At 32.8% G+C, this 20,740-nt stretch overlaps 1 protein-coding gene across 2 annotated transcripts in view; it reads right to left on the reverse strand.

The window, feature by feature from the left end:
- LOC107456042 (uncharacterized) overlaps positions 1-20,740 on the reverse strand; it is a 110,412-nt gene that overhangs the window by 24,866 nt on the left and 64,806 nt on the right. For both annotated transcript variants that reach the window (XR_015434554.1, XM_087165542.1), the window contains exons 11-16: positions 19,311-19,435; positions 14,127-14,278; positions 9,647-9,810; positions 8,160-8,258; positions 5,256-5,355; positions 1,009-1,069 (exon numbers count right to left, since the gene is read on the reverse strand). Coding sequence is in view for 1 of the 2 variants with exons in the window: in XM_087165542.1 (XP_087021668.1) it covers positions 1,009-1,069; positions 5,256-5,355; positions 8,160-8,258; positions 9,647-9,810; positions 14,127-14,278; positions 19,311-19,435 (701 nt within the window). In the remaining variant the exon portion in view is untranslated. The remainder of the gene's footprint in view (positions 1-1,008; positions 1,070-5,255; positions 5,356-8,159; positions 8,259-9,646; positions 9,811-14,126; positions 14,279-19,310; positions 19,436-20,740) is intronic.

Consider the following 20,740-nt stretch of genomic DNA (forward strand, 5'->3'; position numbering starts at 1 on the left):
ATGATAGTGAATTTGTTTTACAATTTCTAAGATTTATATTCGATGATAAAAGAAGATACAATAAACCTACTTCTTCTGAATTAGCTGCCATTATTGTTTCCAAAGATGGTGTCGCATAAAATGCTATTGGTGCATTGTTTATTTTAATTCCGCAAAATTAATGTTTTCATTTATAGTTATTTTGCTGAATATTATTAAAATATTTTTTTAAAAATTACCCTGTTCTTAACAATATTGCTTATTGAAAAATATTATAGTGTTTGCATATATATATATATATATATATATATATATATATATATATATATATATATATATATATATATATATATATATATATATATATATATATATATATATATATATATATATATATATATATATATATATATATATATATATATATATATATATATATATATTGAATTAAATGTGTTAAAAATATATTCATTTCTTTGGGACAAAGTCTGTATTATTGTGATTATCATTTTTTTTAAACAAGTTTCATATTAAGATTATATCTGCACATTGATGTTAATTTCTGACAATTTTGGCTCATTTAGAGAACAAATAGGACATAGAAGGAACTGTAGTCAACGAAAAAAAGTGACATTGATATTGACACACTGCTTATTCTGCATTTAAGAAAATTAATTCTTTTCGATGATAACAGTTAATATTCAGTTTAATATTGAAATATATGAAATCAAAGCATTCTTGGTTTTGCGAAGCAAACCAAGCAAGAATTGCGAAGCAATTCTCCGGGGGTTGGCGAGCGTCAGCGAGCAGGGGGCGGAGCCCTCTAGTATATTAAATAAACAAAAACATTTTGATCAATACTGAAACAGAGTAAAAATTATAAGTGAACATAAAATATTGCAAAGAAAATTGCCTTATAATCGTTTTTTTTAATTTAAATTTATTTTAAGTGTTAACCTTGTTCAAAATCGAATGTTTTATTATAATTTTCAAAAGAAACAAATGCAATGTGAGAATGAAAATACTTACAAACAAGGAATTCCGCACTGCGTCAAACAAAATTCTAGGATATTCTGTGAAACTGATTCTCCTAAATTAAATAATCAATTCAGACAAATTGATATTTTATAAACACTTTGCTTTCATAATAAAATTTTTTTTTCTTCATCCAGCTGAAAAAGGTTTTTTCCGCCACTGTTGTTGCATGACTGAGAAATATTTTATTCTCTCAAATAATATTTTCACCAGTATGAGGAAATTAATTTTTATGAAGTACCTCACTTTTACCTTAATTTCTTAAACTGGTGGACAGCTATTAACTAGGATTGAGACACTGAGTATTTCGATTTGAGAGTTTTTTTAAAGTCAATTTTTGAAACGGGATGTTGGTTGAAATTGCTAAAAGGATACCGGGTTGGAAGGGTAGAGAAGATTCTAAAGTTTAACCGATCTTCTGATTGCTATTAAGTCTGAAATTTGTTTTGACTCAACTAGTTTCATTTTTTTTATTAAACTTACTGGAGAATACTTAAGATAGAAATTGACAAAAAAAAAAAAAAAAAAAAAAAAAAAAATCCTGACTTGGTGAAGAGCCTCCCCAATTGTCTGATTTACTAAAAGGTTTTTCATTTTTCAAATGTAATTTTCTAATGCATCCTAAACATTGTTCAGTGGCATTGATAGAGGCAATATCAGGTCCTGTTCCTAGAACTGGTTGACAGTGGGAAAAGTTTAGTACTCAATCCCATAAGGATTTTATTTTCCCGTTTTGCAGTGAGATTGGATAAAATTTCGGCATTGATGGAGGCAATATCAGATCCTGTTCTAAGAACTGGTTGACAGTAGGAGATGTTTAGTACTCAATTCCATAGGGATTTTATAAGCTCGTATTGGAGTGAGATTAGATAAAATTTCAGCATTGATGGAGGCAATATCAGGTCCTGTTCCAAGAACTGGTTGACAGTGGGAAAAGTTTAGTACTCAATTCCATAGGGATTTTATTTTCCCGTTTTGGAGTGAGATTGGATAAAATTTCGGCATTGATGGATGCAATATCAGGTCCTGTTCTAAGAACTGGTTGACAGTGGGAGAGGTTTAGTACTCAATTCCATAGGGATTTTATAAGCTCGTATTGGAGTGAGATTGGATAAAATTGAGGCATTGATGGATGCAATATCAGGTCCTGTTCTAAGAACTGGTTGACAGTGGGAGAGGTTTAGTACTCAATTCCATAGGGATTTTATAAGCTCGTATTGGAGTGAGAATAGGTAAAATTTCGGCATTGATGGAAGCAATAACAGGTCCTGTTCTAAGAACTGGTTGACAGTGGGAGAGGTTTAGTACTCAATTCCATAGGGATTTCATAAGCTCGTATTGGAGTGAGATTGGATAAAATTGAGGCATTGATGGATGCAATATCAGGTCCTGTTCTAAGAACTGGTTGACAGTGGGAGAGGTTTAGTACTCAATTCCATAGGGATTTTATTAGCCCGTTTTGGAGTGAGATTGGATAAAATTTCGGCATTGATGGAGGCAATATCAGGTCCTATTCTAAGAACTGGTTGACAGTGGGAGAGGTTTAGTACTCAATTCTATAGGGATTTTATTAGCCCGTTTTGGAGTGAGATTGGATGAAATTTCGGTTTCAGAAGAAGTTCAATATCTTTTTATTGCAAGGACATTTTTTTATTGTGTTCGTCCACTTCAGCATCGATACCTATTTTCAATCAATGACTGTATGGTTCCCAAGAAGTTCTTAAGTTTCGATTTTTTTACTTGGCATGAATGATTTACTTTAATGAATATTCTTTTGCTTCGGTTTTTGTTATGTCTGCATGGGAATTCTTCAAATTTCACCCATGATGGATGGACTGATTATTTTGGCATTAGAAACGCAGGAAAATCTCGTTAATTTGCGTTGCAGTTTCTACAACATGGACCACGGATGCTCGAAAAAAAGGAGTCCATAATTTCGGCACCTAGATGGTTATTTACAGAAATTGTTGGTCGTGAGCAAAATCCTGAGTGATTGCGACACAAAGTGAGGAACCCTGAAAATTTAATGTGCAAAAAACTCGATATCAATTTATTGACTCTACATGTTTTTGAACCAATATATGTAATTAAATACTAATGAAGAATCTGCAAGAATATGTAAGATATGTAAATAACAACCAATGAAGAATATGTAAGATATGTAATTAACTACCAGTGAAAAATATGTAAGAATATGTAAAAATATGTAGGATATGTAAGAATATGTACGATATGTAATTACCTACGAATGAAAAATATCACACTTTAATAGTAACTAATTTAAGAAAAACTTAGTTTTTACAAGAATCGTAACAATGGATTTTAAAATCGCAATACAATTTTTAGATCACGTGAATACAAATCTCAAAGCATAATTTTAAAATAGAGTATAAATGCGAAAATCGATGTTTAATATTACAATTGCGTGAATACAAATCGCAATATTGGATTTTTAAAACGCGTGAATGCAAATTGCAATGCTGGATTTTCAAAACGCGTGCCTACAAATTGCGATATTTGATTTTCTAAATTATGTGAATGCGAATCACTATAAATGATTTTTAAACAGTAAGAATACGATTACCAATGTAAAACTTTAAAATCAGGTAAATACGAAAATTGATATATGCTATTAAAATCGTGTGAATATGAATCGCGATATTAGCGGATTCCGACAAATCAAAAGAATAAAATTGGCGGAAGAAAAATTGGGCATGTATAAAAACGTCTCGTTGACGTGACTTCAAAATTTAAATTTCAGATTGTAAAACTTTGAGAAAACTTCCACGGATTTAGATTTTATTTGTTTCATTAGTTTTGATTCGCGGAATTTCGTGAATCAAAGGTCTTCAAATGCGTGGCATTTCTCGGAATTCATATAAAAATGACATGACGTGCACCTACTTTCTGAATCGAGAAGGATGATACGAAAATTCCGAAATTCCGGGATATACCCCGAAATTCCTACATTAGACGTGAAAAATTTTGATGTGCTGATATTGGTACCACAAGAGAATTTTCTTCAGTTCTATGATGCAAAAGAGGATTATGGTCATTTTTCCTATTTTTAAGAACCTTTATTTTCTAAGTTGAATTCTGTACTTATGTTGAGGTTTTGGCATCAAAGAATGAATTTGAAAGACATTTTGCGGAGAATATTGTTTATCGCTATTGCGATCATACTTATTTAATTTTATTTGTTGCTAGGGAACAGATAGATTGGTTTATCTTCTGTAATGAACCAGTTGGAGTTAAAAACTGAAACAAAACTAAGATTATTCGAAGTAATCACAGAACCAAACTGAAACTTCATGATAAAATCAGACAATAAGAAAATGACAGCACTAGTAGTCAAGGGTTCTAATCTACTATCTTCTTTCAGATCTTGAAATTCACAATATTTTTAATTTGAAACTCTGTAAATGCTTACAAATATTCAAAATCTCTCACAGCGAGCACCAGTACAAGTTGCAAAATTTATATAATGTCGATGCCAACACACTTTGACTACGGTTGTATTAGAATCTGATTTAAGAAATCTATGCGAGTTTGAAACTATGACGCAAAAAGACGCGATATGACAAAACATTCGTTTCCAGTGTAGGTTTATCCCTATCAGGTGTAAAAAAGAACCCGTAATGTAAACAAAATATAGGACTAGTATTGATCGGGGAAATTTGCGTCATCAATTGACGGAACATTACAGATTAATAAGTTATTTTGTAAGTTTAAACTTTTTTGCATGTTGGAAATGAATGTATTCGTTAATTTTACGATGTATTCATTTCATATATTTGAAATAGTAAGTACAAAATATCAGACCCATGTCTAATTTTTAGGAATCGGATACCACCAAAGAAATATGTATAGTGTTGTTTTGTAAGTTTAAACTTTTTTACATGTTGGAAATGAGTGTATTCGTTAATTTTACGATGTATTCATTTCATATATTTGAAATAGTAAGTACAAAATAGCAGACCCATTTCTAGTTTTTAGGAATAGGATACCACCAAAGAAATATGTATAGTGTTAAAAAATTTTTTTCTTACAAAATATTTTTGAAAAATAGATGGGCATAAATCTAGACAACGTTGCCATAACGATTTTCGGGGATATATTTCTGTAGATTAATATATAAAGTTTAGTTGTGAAGCATCAAATAGTGTTTAAATTTAACCTTTATAGCAAAGTTCTCTGTGACACTTACTAATATTGAGTTTCGATATGGCAAGAACATTTACCTTCTCTGCAGAGAGGGGAGGTGTGGGAGAGTCCCAAATTCCTAGGAATGCATCTTCTTTCCTTTTTCAAAACATCAAATTGGCAGTACGCTATGCATTCCTAATGACATAGCAAAAAAGGATGGATCAATGTTCTCATATATGAGGCAAAGATGCATAAAAAATGGTTAGAATTGTTTAAAAGTATCCTGTTTATAGTTGCAGAAATAAAGTCATTTTACTCTAATTTTTTTTTGTCCAATGCATGTTAACTGAATGTATGTTTACGAAGCAAGTCCAGAAAGTAAATAACCGTTTTGCCATTGCTGCTGTAGTCTCGGCATGGCTCTGTCCACTGACGCCATTAAAGACGTTTTCACTAACTCTTTTATACCACCTGCGAAGAAGTCACCACCGTGATGAAAATGATGGAAAAATTTTAATGATGGATACACCAATGTTTTAACCCTTTCCTTCTCGCTCCCGTGAAAATGACGGGGTGAGCTTTCGCCATCTATTTCTCGCTTCCGCGATATTGACGGGCTGGAGTGTTCAGTAATAACGCACCAATAAAAATAATACTAATGAATTTCTTTCGCCCAGAAAACATTTTATTTCTCATTTTACACACCAGATGGCAGCGCCAGGAAATTTTTTAGGTAATTGTAGATAGTTATTTTATTTTAAACTAGATGTCAGCACTAATCAAATACGTAATATAAAAACAAAAGCCAAAAAAAATAAGCACTTTTATGACCGTTTTCTTGAAAATTAACCGATCGTTACGGGGTTAAGACGGCTGTTGTCAATGAGTGAAAACATGCCAATAAAAATACTCTGTGATGAACGGTATGTTTCAAAGAAGAGATACCCGTCTGAACTATGTAGATAATTATATACGTAGAAAAATGTTTTCTCCGAAATATACTCTTTATGATATAAATAAATTTTGGTTTGAAGAAACATTTTTAATAGGAATGTTTCCCAAACTGTACTTGCTTTCCAGAAACGTCTCTTAACTGGTTGAACACTCTTGTTTTTAACTCCAGCTAGTTTTCTTCTATCATTTTGGTACAGAAAAGGGTCTTCTAACCGGAATTATAGTATGTCTATAGTATTAATGTTTCGGCCACGGCTCAATCAACGATAATTTTATTTCATTTTATAACAGTCGTTGAACAGCCGATCCAATTTTACGGTTTTACGACTAGTGCTGGTTAGTTCCGTCAAAAAGTCTTCTACAAGGACTCATTTTCTCCCTAAAATTGATCTAAGAGTTCCCTTGTCTTCTGGATGAGGTTCGAAATGACAAGAATACGGTTTTGAACATTGGTAGTCATAAGCTGAAAACTTGGTCGGCTGTTCAGAGACGGATATAAAATAAAAACTCAAACCTTGAAGGGTTATGCAATAAGTATCAAATATATCATTATAATATTATATTTAGTGATTATTAAGACTACGACGATTCAAAGCAGTTTTAATGCCGATAATAAGTGTTTTACACGAAAGAGGAGAAAATTAATTGAATTAGAGGTACATTTTGAGTCTCATGAATTGCCCTGCAAGAATCACGCATGTTAAATACTGTTAATTTCTGTTCTGGTGGGATGAACTGCAAAAACGTGTTTTGCTTAGTTTAATAACGTAAAGGTAACAAATTAAAATAAATAAAAAAATTTCATTAATATAGCTTTATTAATGGGAGAACAAGGTAAGTGGCATTTTCTGAGAGGCTATTATCGGGGTAAGAAAAAAAACTGGTATCCGAACTATAGCTATTTTATAAATAATTTATTAGAAAGCGGAACTAATAATTCTTTGTCTAATTTCATTTACTACGGCCTAATTTGAAATAAAAGTCACTCAATCATTTTGAAAACTAAAGTGAATTTGTTACATTAAGATTTAGGCAAAAACAATTCTGTTACATAAAACATACCCATATAGATGCAACCACTTTAAATTATTTTCTCTGATTCATTCATGCCCCTAAATATGTCACTTACTTGGTTCTATCACTAAGCTCTTCAATTACGTTGGTGTATGCCTTTCAGTTTTGAGAGTGATTCGGTAGAGTTGCTCAGTACTGATTCATTGATTGTTTTCTTTTTTTTATTCACCCCGTGCGAAGAACGAGTATTCAGCTAGTAATTAAATAAATAGTACAAGAAAAAAATGATAGTTTTCATTATTGGCAATCCCCCTCGTAAAATTTCTTAATAGTTTTCACGTTTAATTTCACACTCAATAGAACCATTCCTGATTTTTTGCCTGACTGAATGCGCACTGAAAGGGACTTTAATTTCAATGGCTGTTCTGAATTTAGCTTTTCTATTAATGGCGTCATTATGAGGTAAATGTCCTGTTTTTGTTGTTTCTGCTATTTTTGTATTTTAAAAATATATATTTCTTTCCGTGAACCCACACATTTCATTAAACATTTTAAATACATAATTTTTAACATATTTATTTAAAAAAAAGGATTGATTTATTATGTTGCCCTCAGTAGTGGTTTTGTTCGCTGCTGACTACAATTTCAAAATAACGGAAGACATATAACAATATTTTGTGAGATTTTTAAGCGAGGTCACACACGAGGTCACGAAATTTAACAGAAGATTTTTGATTTTGATTAATAATAAGATTTTCAATTTAACTTGTAAGAAATAATTAACTTGTAATAATTTTTAATTTAACTTGTAAGATAATTTAACTTGAAAGGAAAAAATAAGTAAAACTTTCACTACCGCTTCCACTATTTGGATTGCGCCTAACTATACAACTTTTGTCATGTTTTAATCCTTTCACCTCGAAGTTGACATTAGAAAATGCATTAATATACTTATTTGATTATCTTAGACGTTTCAATGTTTGTCGAGTGCTGTCCTGTAAAGAAAAAAAATAGAAAAATAAAAGACTCACAGCTGTATCGAGAGGTCCCTTTCCTTTATTTTTGTTCCACATTCCGATGTAGTCAGTGCAATTTGTGACATAGGGTGAAGGTAAAAGTTTCTGTTCTAACTGAAAATACAGAAGACATTTTAAAATCGAACGTTACACTGGAAAACATCTTTCAATAACTACAAGGAAACCGAGTTTTAATAGCTTTTGTTCAATAAAAAAAAACATTCGTTACTACAGAAATGTTAAAGTCATAAAGAAGGAATAATTTAATCATGTTATTTCTTCTTCTTTCAAATCCCCATTTCTAGCCTAGCTAGACAAGGTCGATGAGATTGTTCAACTTCAAAAAGTCTTAAACAAGTAAGGTTCCTTCAATAAGGTCTTGTTTTAAAAGACCGAGGCAGTCCAGTAGATGTTCAGGGAATGCCTGGGCCGAAGAGCACTTGGTACAGAGGGCAAAGCACTTTTGTCCTCCAGAGTACCTCAGTGATTTCAGGTGTCCACAGCGGAGATGTGTGATGGCGGTTTGAGACTGGCGGTCTTTGTCAGCTGTCAAACAGCTATACGGTCTGGTACCCTGGTACCAATTATGACAGGGTGGAGTGAGCCATGCTGATTTATTTTTGGCTTTAGCAATGGAGAAGAGCTCTGAGAAGGTAAGAGACACTGGAGGCGCAGTGGCCTCAGTTGCACCTGCCTTGGCAAGACTATCTACCATTTCATTGCCTGATATATCTACGTGTGAGGGTATCCATTGTACATGAATTTGACAATATTTGGAGAGGTGTAAAAGTTTACAAAGGATGTTCGTGCTAGTATTATCCCTCACTCTGTGCCCGCTTGCCAAGTGCTAAACAGCGCGAAAAAAATTTAAAAATTTAATTAACTAACGTCTGCAGTAGGTAAATTCTTATATTGTGCAGAAAAGAAATGATGCTTGAAAAAGTCATTTTAATTAGGATTGCAGCCTCATGTAAATGACTGTATGGTAACGTACTAAGATCCACATATTCAGACAAATGAAGCCATGAATAGCTAAAATCTTTGAATCTTGTTTTCTGATAAAATTGAAACCCTCTTGCTATACCGAGTTTGATCTGTATAATTACTAAAACGACGGTTGATATTCCATTAACCCTATCTGGTGCAACAAATTTCAACACACTGCGATACTAAGTAAAGATAATGGTTTAAGAAAATGATTGCTAAAAAACGGTGGACGTTTAGAAGCAGTTAGTTTAAAATATTAAGTGATTTGTAATCTCTTTTGAAAAAGTGTTGCCAAAGTGGCATTATTGCGCCAGAATTGTCAAACATCCTCTTACAAAGTAGAGTGGTAGCAAAATTTGTTCAATTTGATGTAATGACACTAATACTTAGAACAAAAATGATGAAAAGTAATAAAATAATCGAACAAAACTAACTAACTGTAGTGAAATATTATTGTCAGTTTCTGTGCGCGTACTGACTGACTAAGAAAAAATGAATCTATAATATGAAGTTACCATTCCAATGATGTTGACGACGTTCACGGATCTTGCTTCTAATTTCAATCCTTCCCTGAAAGGGTTAACCAATCTCCGAGGATCGTGGACAGCCATGTAGATGGCAGGTGCTTCAGTGGAATCAAGATATTTCTCCGTTGGGATCATAAAGGACACTCTGATTGCTGAAAGAAACAGTGTACCAAATGAATACTTCTTAAGCACATCATTATATTGTTATAGGACAAATGTGTTTTGTCAAATGTTAAAATACCATATTTGTTATTTCACCTATTTTCGGAAAGAAAGTAATTTCTAAAATTATAGTTCTTAAATAAAGAATAAAAAAAAAAATTGTATTTCAAATCAACTCTACTTTTTTCTGAAAAAATGTATCTAATGCATTTTAATCGTTTTTATTATATTTCATCTAATGATAAACACGAAACATTCAATTATGACAAAGAATTTATTTAAATTAACTGTTAAATAACTCTCCTGTAACAAAATGGCTAAAGTAAAGAATGTGTTCAGTCTCTTGAATAAATTAAATATAGTAATTCCAGTGGTAGTTTTAAGTTCTCTAAAAAATGAATTGAACATTATTCAACTTTAATGGTTAAGTAAAAGAATACAATACCATAAAGATTGAGACAAAGAAATTACTTAACGAATGATTTTATTAATTATTACTTCAATCTGGATTATATACGAAGTTAACATGGTTAAAGAGCTGCAACATTTACAATTAGGGAAATTGCCGCTTTATTCTTAAAACAATCACATTTTCTTTCATATCCGTCGTTGAACAGCCGTCCCAATTTTTCGGTTTACGACAACTAATATTCAACGCCGTAGCCTTGTAATTTTTGAACCGATCCAGAAGACCCCGGATCAGTACCAACAGAGGTGTTGATTTGTTATGGGAACAATGAGGACTTTGCGACTCGACAGATTTAACGCGCATCAGTCACCAGTCACCATCACATGGGGAGTATTCGGCCGGCTGGGATCGAACCCACGAACTCTTGGACATGAGCCTAGCAGTGGTAAATACTCAATATAAACGTAATTAATTTATGCTTGTAAAAATATCAGATTAAAATCGATTGCATATAAAGCCTTTTTAGTCTTCCTTGGTTGCAAGGTGTAGTATGGTATACTACATATTAATTAAAATTATTTGTTAATTCTAATCTAATTATCTAATTTCATTATCTAATCATCTAATTTATTTAATCATCATCATCCATCTAATTTAATAATCATTTGTTAATAATGTAATAAACAGCTTAAATAATTGTAACTGTTAAATTTGTGATAAACTTTTAATTGTATGGTTTTTAATTTCTTCTTTTTACACTTGAAATTAATGTTATTTATTTGTCAGTATTCAATAATTCCTCGCAATAATTTCCTGTAATATTTAAGTTTTAAGCCTCACTTTATTTTGTAACCTTGGGAAAGTAATCTTTCTCTGCATTTATGTTCTTCCTTTAAAAGAAGATTCCTCCTTTTGTTACTTCGCTGACAGCCAGATGTATGTCTAGTCAGCAAACCCTTTTGTTGGATCGAGAAGGAGTGACCCCAAAGTCCGTTTTCCCACGTTTCGGCTTGCATCAAATGCAAAGCGCCCCTTTTGATCTTATGATGGCGCCAAGAATGTTCCAGAACATTCCACAAAATTCTTTACCAGGTGTGTCACCACTTTTGACAACCCTGCTTCATGTTTGGCATGGAGCTTAACAATTAATTTCACCAGTTGGCCAATATTTGCAGCTCTGTGATTTGCCCCTCTGATCCTTCTCCGTCCAACCAATGCGATATTCGTAAAAGTTTAATTTTTTTGGCGAGAGTTTTCTCCCCTATCTTCATAACGAAGAAATAGCCAGTAGTTGTTTTTCTCTCAATTTGTGTTCGTTTGGTTTTTCGGCTTAGGCCGATTTTTTTCTGTGTTGGCATGTTTGCCAAGCATCTTTGTTTTTTACAATGTTAAGTAGTCAATAAACATGTTTTTCCGCATCCCTAACTATGAGTCTGGTGAGTAATTTTACTGTATAAAATGTTTTCTCTTCCTTCCTCTTTTTCAGCATGTTCCTCCGTTGCACTGACCTGAAATTTTGCACCCACTTCCAATGCACCCCACTATCATCTTTTTCGGCTTTTACATAATTAGTTTCTAAATTTTATTTAATCTTAAGTTGACTTAATGTTAGTCACCCACCTTTTTCCCCTTTTTGATTTAGCCACACCACACAAGGGAGAAAAAGCCCCACATCCAGACGTGCGATTCAGTTACAAAGTGGCTGAATCACGCTATTTGTCGAAAAAGACATCCACTCTATGTGGGAAGGGTGATGGTTTGTATTTTTGCCATACAATTCACACAGCTAATTTTTCTGGGAGCGAGGACAGCCCCAGTAGAAAATTTTTGCGTCGTCTCAAAGCTTCCTCAACGTCTCCATAGTAAAAGAACTTTTAAAGAATGAAGAATTTATCTTCCTTCTACAGCCAAGGAAAGTCCTCTGAGCTTTGATGTTGCAACCAATACCAGTTCTTCATTTCACTCCCACAACATCTCTCGCTCCGAAATCGACAAAAATCTCATACAGAGCCATTAACTTAGCTGGTACTCAGATAACCAATTCATTTAAAAGTGTATTTTTGCATTTGCGTCGAACTTCGTTTTCTCATTTAACAAGTACTTTTAACTTAGCTTTTTCAAATCCAATCAAGTTAAAATTTACATGAAAAATTATTTATTTGACGGGGTTTGAATGTCTATGAAATATATTTAACAGGTATTGCAGTTGTTTGCTTAAATAAAAGTGTGCAATAATCTAATATAGAAAATAAGATTATCTTAAGGTATCCCAGGTAGCAAAATGATATTATCTAACATGATTGTGTAACTACAAATGGCTTAAGTTACAACTTCTATAAAGTAGGCGGGAGGAAAATGGATTGTAGCAGAATTCGCTAATATAATTTTATTTAGTATTTCTGTATTGTTAACAAAGTAAATAATGCATGGAATAACATTATAAAATTATTATTCTATGTTTTACTGCCTCACAGCATTACAGAAAATTGAGAATTATTCTACTACCATCCAAGTTTTCCTCTTGCTTAATCCAAAAAATAAAAAGTAATGCTAGATAATATCAGAAAATACCAAGTCTAATATTATATAGCAGGGATTTCCAACTTACATGAGGCCGGGGGCAGCAATTAAAAATACCAGTCAATTGGAGGGCCGAAAGTTTATAAAAATTTTATATGACTCTTCCATGTTTGAAGGAACATTAAATATAGAAAATTTCTGATAAGCACATGCTAAATTATATTCACAAAATGCAAAAAAACGAAATAAAAAAGGGCGACATACACGATTATTTTTGTGCTTGAATAAATATTTTCCTGGATGCAATATCTGAGAATTGCAAAACCTTGAATGCAAAACCTTTGACCAAAAAATCTTTTGCACCGTTGGTATGTTGAATTTCATAGAAACGTTCCTATTCTTTAAGTAAACAACTTAAGCGATGTGAAATAAAGTACGTCACAACATTTTCAAGAATAATATATCAAAATATATGGCAAACGGGGAACCATTGCCTTCCTTGCTCCCTACTGTGACAACTCTTGCATAAAGTAATCATATACAGTTCCTAAATACACATAAGGGCGACCTTTGTGCTGAAATACAAAGTAAGGTAAAACAACGTTTAAGAGCACAAAAAATATACGAAATGCAGACAGCTGTTTCGGATGCTCAAAGGGCAACCTTCATCAGTGCAACTGTTGCACTGATGAAGGTTGCCCTTTGAGCATCCGAAACAGCTGTCTGCATTTCATATATTTTTTGTGTTCTTAAACGTTGTTTTACCTTACTTTATACAGTTCCTAGTCTAATTATTAAACGCAATATAAGATTCTATATAAAATTTTAATGATCAGGTGATACTATACAGCTTTATTGTTTTTACAAGGCTGAAAGCGGTTTGCAATTGTTTACGTTCGTGTATCAATTGGTTGTACGTATTGTAATGCAATACGTTAAAAATAAATACAAATAGGAAGTATATAAAAAATATCTTGCATAAAAACCCATTACATGCATGTTTAAATATAAAAGTATTGCATATAAACTCGTGCAAAACATGTAATTATTAAAAAAAACTACAGAGCGTGTAATAATTTGTCTAATTATTATAATATACTGATATAATAAATATACTATATTTATATAATACATCGCCAATTTATCTAATCGTCGAATTTATGTCATACATTGTCTAATTTAACCAATTGATACACTTACGTAAACAAGTGCAAACCGGTTTTAGTCACGTAAAAACAATATAAAGCTGTATAGTATCACCTGGTAATTAAGATTTCCTATAGAATCATATAGTGTGTCTAATAATGTGGACTGTAAGTGCATATTATTTCACACTATATTTTTGTTCAGCCGACGAAATATGACCTCAATACTTACCGTGAGATGTAGACATGTAGGAAATGTTCTTCCTCAAAGAAATCTTTGGATCACCGTCCTTAGAGTAAAGCTCACTAATTTGAGAACCATATGTGTAACAAATGGTCGGTTGCCCTTCATGGGTCGTGAATGGGACTTCCAAAAAATCATCCCTGAATCATAAAACAACAATCGTTTAACAAACAAGAACTCACAAATTATTGCACAACATACGAGTTGATGTTGGGAATAGATATAACGGAATTTAAATCTGTTCCCAATAATGAGTTTAAAAATCACAGTTTGTCAATTCCATGCCCCATTTAGATATTACATAGTTAAGACTCATTAATAACCGCCTATTACTTTTCAAATGAGGTCTCACTCAAATTCTGTGACTTATAGCTATTAATTTATTTGAAATGTTCCTAAACTTGTTGGGATTACGTCGGTACCTTAAAGGAAATTCGCATTAGGATCGATGTTTTTAAATATGGGCAGTATATTGTGAAATAAATAAAAATTTATTACATTTTCTTTTGATAAATGCTCTTAAAGCTGGGTTTACTTTTCCAGTGGAAATAGTTCACTTACTTCCTCAGTAGATGGCAGCACTGGATAGCTCTGCTTATTATCGAATTCTTGTGAGCTTTAATGGTGTATAACATGATTTGCCTCTAGGTGGCACCACTATTATAGCTTTTAAATTGAATCACAATAGTGATATTTATCTTTAACTGTCTTCTTTAATGAAATTTTCGGTTGAATTATGTGTATTTGAGTTTATTTATATTTAATTAGCATTGTTTTATCACTTTTATAGAGCATTATTTAATTCGTGGCTGTTTTTTTATCGTTGGACTATTTTTTGCGACGTTCACTGGTGTTGTGCTACTGCTCGAGGGAGGAAAAAGTCAGTCTAAGATTCATTTGCTTTGCTGATAGGTGGAGGAGAATGGCTTAGAGAGTGACGAAGTTAGGCAGGGGCCGCTAAGTTGAAATCTGATTTCCTTTCCAAGTCGTCTATTGCTGAAAGTCTACTCACCGAACTCTCAGAACTATAGAAAAAGGTCATCGAACAAAATGGAGCATATATCATTAATCACACATATAAATATATGAGAAATTTAGAAAAAAAAACACAATGATTTTTTACTGAACCCAATACATAAACTGAAAAGAATTAAAATAAGCCAAATTATGGTTTTATTGAAATGAAAACTTAAAAGAATTGCTGTTGAAAATGATTATTATGGAAACATATTTCTTTATTAAAGAACTTAGTTATTTTGATTTGAAAAGCTCGAAGGAAAATACTAATAGGATGTTGTATAAATGTTTTTTTTTCATAATTTGTTCATTATATTATAATTAGAAATATCATATTTTCCTTTAAATTTTTTATTTTATTTCATTGGCATTTTACTTGAAATAAATTCATAAGAACAACCGTAAGATTCCATAATTTATGAATTATAGATTGGATTTAAATTGAGGTTTCAAATCTCCTCACTGGTTATAAAAAGTACTAACTCACGGAACCCCTTTCATTCTTCCACGGAAACTCTAGGGTTCCAACTGGGAATTACTGTAACCGTCTCAAATAAAAAATTTTTAGTAGATCTGCTATTTACCACTTCTTTTTAAGAACTAATTCCTATTCTTCATTAACAAATTCGTTGGGGAAATTGTATCATAAAAATTAATTAAATTTAGGTATAATTGAAAGTAGTAAAAATTAAAGGCCAGTAATTAAAAAATATTTCTTTGACTACAAAAATTAGACCAGTGTTCGACGCTTCAGCCCGAGAAAAGGGAAAATGTTCGTTGAGTGATTTCTTATATAAAGGACCGAATTTGTTAGAAATTATACCTAATATAATTGATAGATTTAGAAGGTTCGGTCTGTCAGCCGACATAGAGAAAGCATTTTTTTTTTGATGGGACACAGGGATTTTTTGAGATATTTCTTCCCGTCTGAAAAAGAAGAAATAATTTACAGAGACACTGCAGAGTAGTTTTTAGGGTAACCTCGAGTTCGATTTTATTAGCGGAATCGGTTTCCCATTCTCTTGATAATGTAGGACCGGAATATGAGTGTTTAGCGCAGAAATTAAAGCAGCAGTCTTTTTACGTTGATAATTGTATGTCTGGTGTTCATTCTGAAGAGGAATGAAAGAATTTTGTAAAACATACTAAAAATATTTTTGCGAAAATATGTTTCAAATTTAAGGAATTGGGAGAGTAATGTTGATTGCGTTTCTAAAAGCACAGGCGTTAGGTATTTTGTGGAATCTGTACAAAGATACACTAAGATGTAATATTAATTTAGATACCGAAAATAAGAAAGCATATACGAAACGATATATCTTAGCAACTGTTCAGAAATTTTTCGATCCTCTTGGTGTAATAAGCTCTGAAACTTCATCTCCCAAAATTTTATTGCAGGTGTAGCGTATCTACCACTACAAAATTACAACTACAATTCACTAGTATATAAGACATGTTAACTGGACTCTATGTTGGGGTACCTTTTCATAGATGACGGTTAACATGGCGAAAGCACCGCCCCCACAGCAGGAAACGTGGAATTTGAACTTAAATTGGGATATTCCTTCCGTGGATATTGCAAATAGTTTAAGAAATGGTTTGATGAAATGCATATATTAAAGGGTTATGTTGAAATAAACGACTCAATTGAGATGCACGTTTTTGTTGATGCATGTAAAGAAACATATTCGACATGTATGTTTTTTAGATCGGAAATCCCTAATGAAGTAAAGGTTCATTTGATGCACCATTAAAAACCGTTATTAGAATTAATACCCTGCTGCATTGGAGTACGATTAGTGCATTCAGTGAGAATAGCTATGAGCATTCCAGATATTAAGACCACCTTTTGGAGTGATCCTATGGTGGCATTATACTGGATCAAAAAGCGCAAGGACTGAACAGATTTGTGCAAAATAGAGTGAGAGAGATAAATAGTCTTTTCCCGAATAATGGATGGCGTCATGTATTAATTAGGATAAATGAATCCACTTGATTTAATTTAAAGCGGGTGCACTCCAACACAGTTATTGAAATCCCGATGGTGGGAGGGCTCAATATGGCTTTATTAAGATAATGAGACTAACTTTAGAGGGGCATTTAATTTGTTACGTGAAATTGATTGGAAAAAAGTAGTTAAAAATACGGAGATGGATAGAATTTCTTGGAAATGTATCCCTCCTACCGCTGCCTGGTGGGAGAGGCTAGTTGTGAAGGATCTTCTTGAGAAAACACTGGGAAATCATACTTACGTATGAAGAACTGATAACAATTTTACATGAATGTGAGACTATCATTTGTACTAACTTATTTAAAGGAAGATATGGAGGACTTGAGCCCATTACCTCTTATGTTGCTTCTATCGGATAGAAATAATTTTGAAGTATCCGATATAAATATACTTGAATCTCAAAATTTTCATAAAGAAGTAAGATTTCGTGTAAAGTTAAAAGAGATCAGCACGATTTAGAAATGAATATTTAGGTCTATTTATTCAAAAACAGCACGAAGATCCTTGTAATCGTAAGGTTAGGATGGCCGAAATTGTCTTGATCGGAGAAGCTGATTAAAAAACGACAAAACTGGCCCTTCACCAGAGTAGTTGATTTAATTCATGGAAAAGATGGAAAAATGAGAGAGGTAAAATTAAAGACCCAGACCAATGCATTAATTCGTTCCATACGCACAATATATACATTAGAATTTTGGGTTCACCAACTAAGGGCCCTGTGAAAGCTCCCCTGTTCATTACAGAGCCACCACCTACACTACAGCTAGCAACATCACCTCAACTAAAAAGGACTCATTATGGACGATCTATAAAAGTGCCAAATAGACTTCGGATGTGTTTTGAGTGGTTGTCCAGCATCTCAAAAGGGGGGAGTGTTTGCGTTTATTAAGCTAAAATTGGGTGCCTGGGCCGCGCAGCGGCCCCTAACCCACACATCATGAATTTATACAATGTGTAAAAAACATTTTGAATTTACAACATTCTGGTATGCAATAATAAAAAAGAAAAAAAAAAGAAAGAAATAACATAAATATTAAAATTGAAATTATTTACATTGTATGAAATTATGATTGTGATTTTCATTTACATAGTGATAGATTTTGTTGGAAGATATTTCTATTAATTTATACAGTATATTTTATTATTTTAGGTTTTAAAAGTTCTATTGAGTTCATAGTTAATGTTTTTGATTTTTATTCACAGATGATTTGGATGCACTGCATGATGACCATGATTGATGAAGTACAGGATGCATTGAGAACGTTGGTGATTTTTGCTATGATTGATGATTTATTCACTGTGATGATTCTGATGATCTGATTTTATTTTGGAAGGATGGATGATTCAGAAGCTGTTTGGAAAAAGTGTCGTCAACTGGGGTAGAACCTGTGATCTTTAGGGTTGTAGTCGGGTGCTCTATCCGTTCGGCTATGGTTGTTTGTTTCTATTTTTGTTGATGAAAAGAAAGGGGGGAGTGCGTGAAGAGTAGTTTCAGTTTTCTCTCTGAGAGTGGGCAGATGACTTCTTTTCTCTCTGAGAGTGAGAGCGGGCGGATGACTTCAAGATTTTAGAGAGTAAATAGCTTTCGGAGTTTTGTCTGTTATTTTGATAGTCTATGTATCTGTGTCTTTCGTTTTAAATGTGTGTGAACGCATGGTACTTGTTTTCCTTCTGTATGAACCTGCAATGAAAACATACGGTACATGTTTTCCCATTAAGATAAATTTGGAACTGGTCGCACGCTACAATGTCTGTTTCTCATCTCGCCACCTTACACGATCAGTTTGAAACTCTGCCGAATAAAGAGCCATAATTCATTGAAATTTCGAAAAGAAAAATTTATTTTATAGTGAGTCAAATAGCTGTGAACAAGAAAGCTTTTATGAGGTTCATAACAATTTCCTTAATAAATTTTTTTGTATTACTTTTGTAACAATTCAATAGTTTTGTTACTTCCTGTGATATATCTTTTCAAACATGCTTCGTAAGTAGTCAAATAAGCGTCACCCCAATACGGGCCTTATAACAAACTTTCCTGTCACGCAGCAGTCAATGAGTTAAATATCAGCGACGCAGCAGTCAATGAGTTAAATATAAATTAGATTATACTATCTAATTTCCTTTGTCAAAGATCTTTGACTTACTTTGTACATTTCGTTTCCTTCCCGAGACTTTCATCTAAGCAGGCCGACAGAACATTCTCGCTCTCATTCCGGATTTTTTCCCATGAAGGGCAGTCATTGCGACACTCATAACTTCCGTTAAAAACCTGAAATGCAAAAGAATCGTCAATTGAACCCCTAAAAGTATCATCAAAACACCGTTTCAGGAAGGTATTGTCGATGCATTAAGAGTATGAATTATAAGAAAAAATGTACCTTTTACCAAACTAATATCTTAAGTTTTTTTTTGTTAGTTAACTATTATACTACAAACTAAAAAACTATACTACAAACTACATAACTACATCAGTGCAACAGATGTAAATGAGAGAAAACAGGGTAAATATATAGAGAAAGGTGACATCACAAGGCGGTTAGAGCAACGGCCAATAGGAGGGAAGGGTGAATGGATGACGACGAATGGGAAGTAAGGAACACAAAAGGGGGGTTAGTTAGGTTTAATCATAGATTTCCAAACAGGAGAAAGATAAGGAACGCTGGATAGGTCATTGACCAACAGTTTGGAATTTTTTTAAATATTATAGGACTCATAAAAATCTGAATCAAAAATTGAAGAACAATTTTGAATGACTTTAGAAGAAGAAAAATCAAAAATATGATTATAGTCCCAACAATGTTGGGCAATAGATGAGCGTTTAAATTCTTGTTTTTTGACATAGGCTTCATGTTCCTTAACACGGCACCTTAAGGCACGCTTAGTTTGGCCAATATATGTAAGGCCGCATTGGCAATTAATTTGGTATATGCCCCATTAGGTATATACCCAATTTGGTATATACCCCATTTTTTATTTTATTTACTTTTTTAACTATTATACTAAATAACTGATAAATATTTGCTTTTCACTTTTAGTAAATAGAATCAATTTTTGAAAATATTTTATAAAGAGTGTATATGAAAGAAACGGCAGAGAAGGCTTTTTTGTGAAACTGCCGAGAATAAAGTATTGGTGTGAGAAGTTGGCATGATACAAAAGTTGTGATAAGGGCAGCCTTTGGTGATGATCGCTTGCCACCGGGGACAATTCTTGAAGTCTGAAGTTCATGCTGGAAGAACACACCTAGCTTGACTGAATTCATTCATTGATACAGACAATAAACGTTCTAAAAAGTTCTGACTCGACATCAAGTATCATCACCATCTTGCCAATTGTCAACAATTTATATCGCAGTACTGACGTGGCGCACCCAGATTTCTTCTCCTCCCCCCAACATTTGAAAACATCACTTCAGGACGAAAAAGAATATTCAGCCAATTCTCATGAAACAAAAAGAATCTTTTTCGCAGATATCACAACCTCATTTTCTTTATTTTTTTTAATTTTATTTATTTATTTATTGAGGAGAGTTCAACTTAGGAGGTGGGTTTTTAAAAATCTTTCTCAGGAACAA

The sequence above is a fragment of the Parasteatoda tepidariorum genome, chromosome 6 (assembly GCF_982258835.1).
Source record: "Parasteatoda tepidariorum strain Cologne lab strain chromosome 6, Ptep-v5.0, whole genome shotgun sequence".
Lineage (NCBI taxonomy): Eukaryota > Metazoa > Arthropoda > Arachnida > Araneae > Theridiidae > Parasteatoda > Parasteatoda tepidariorum.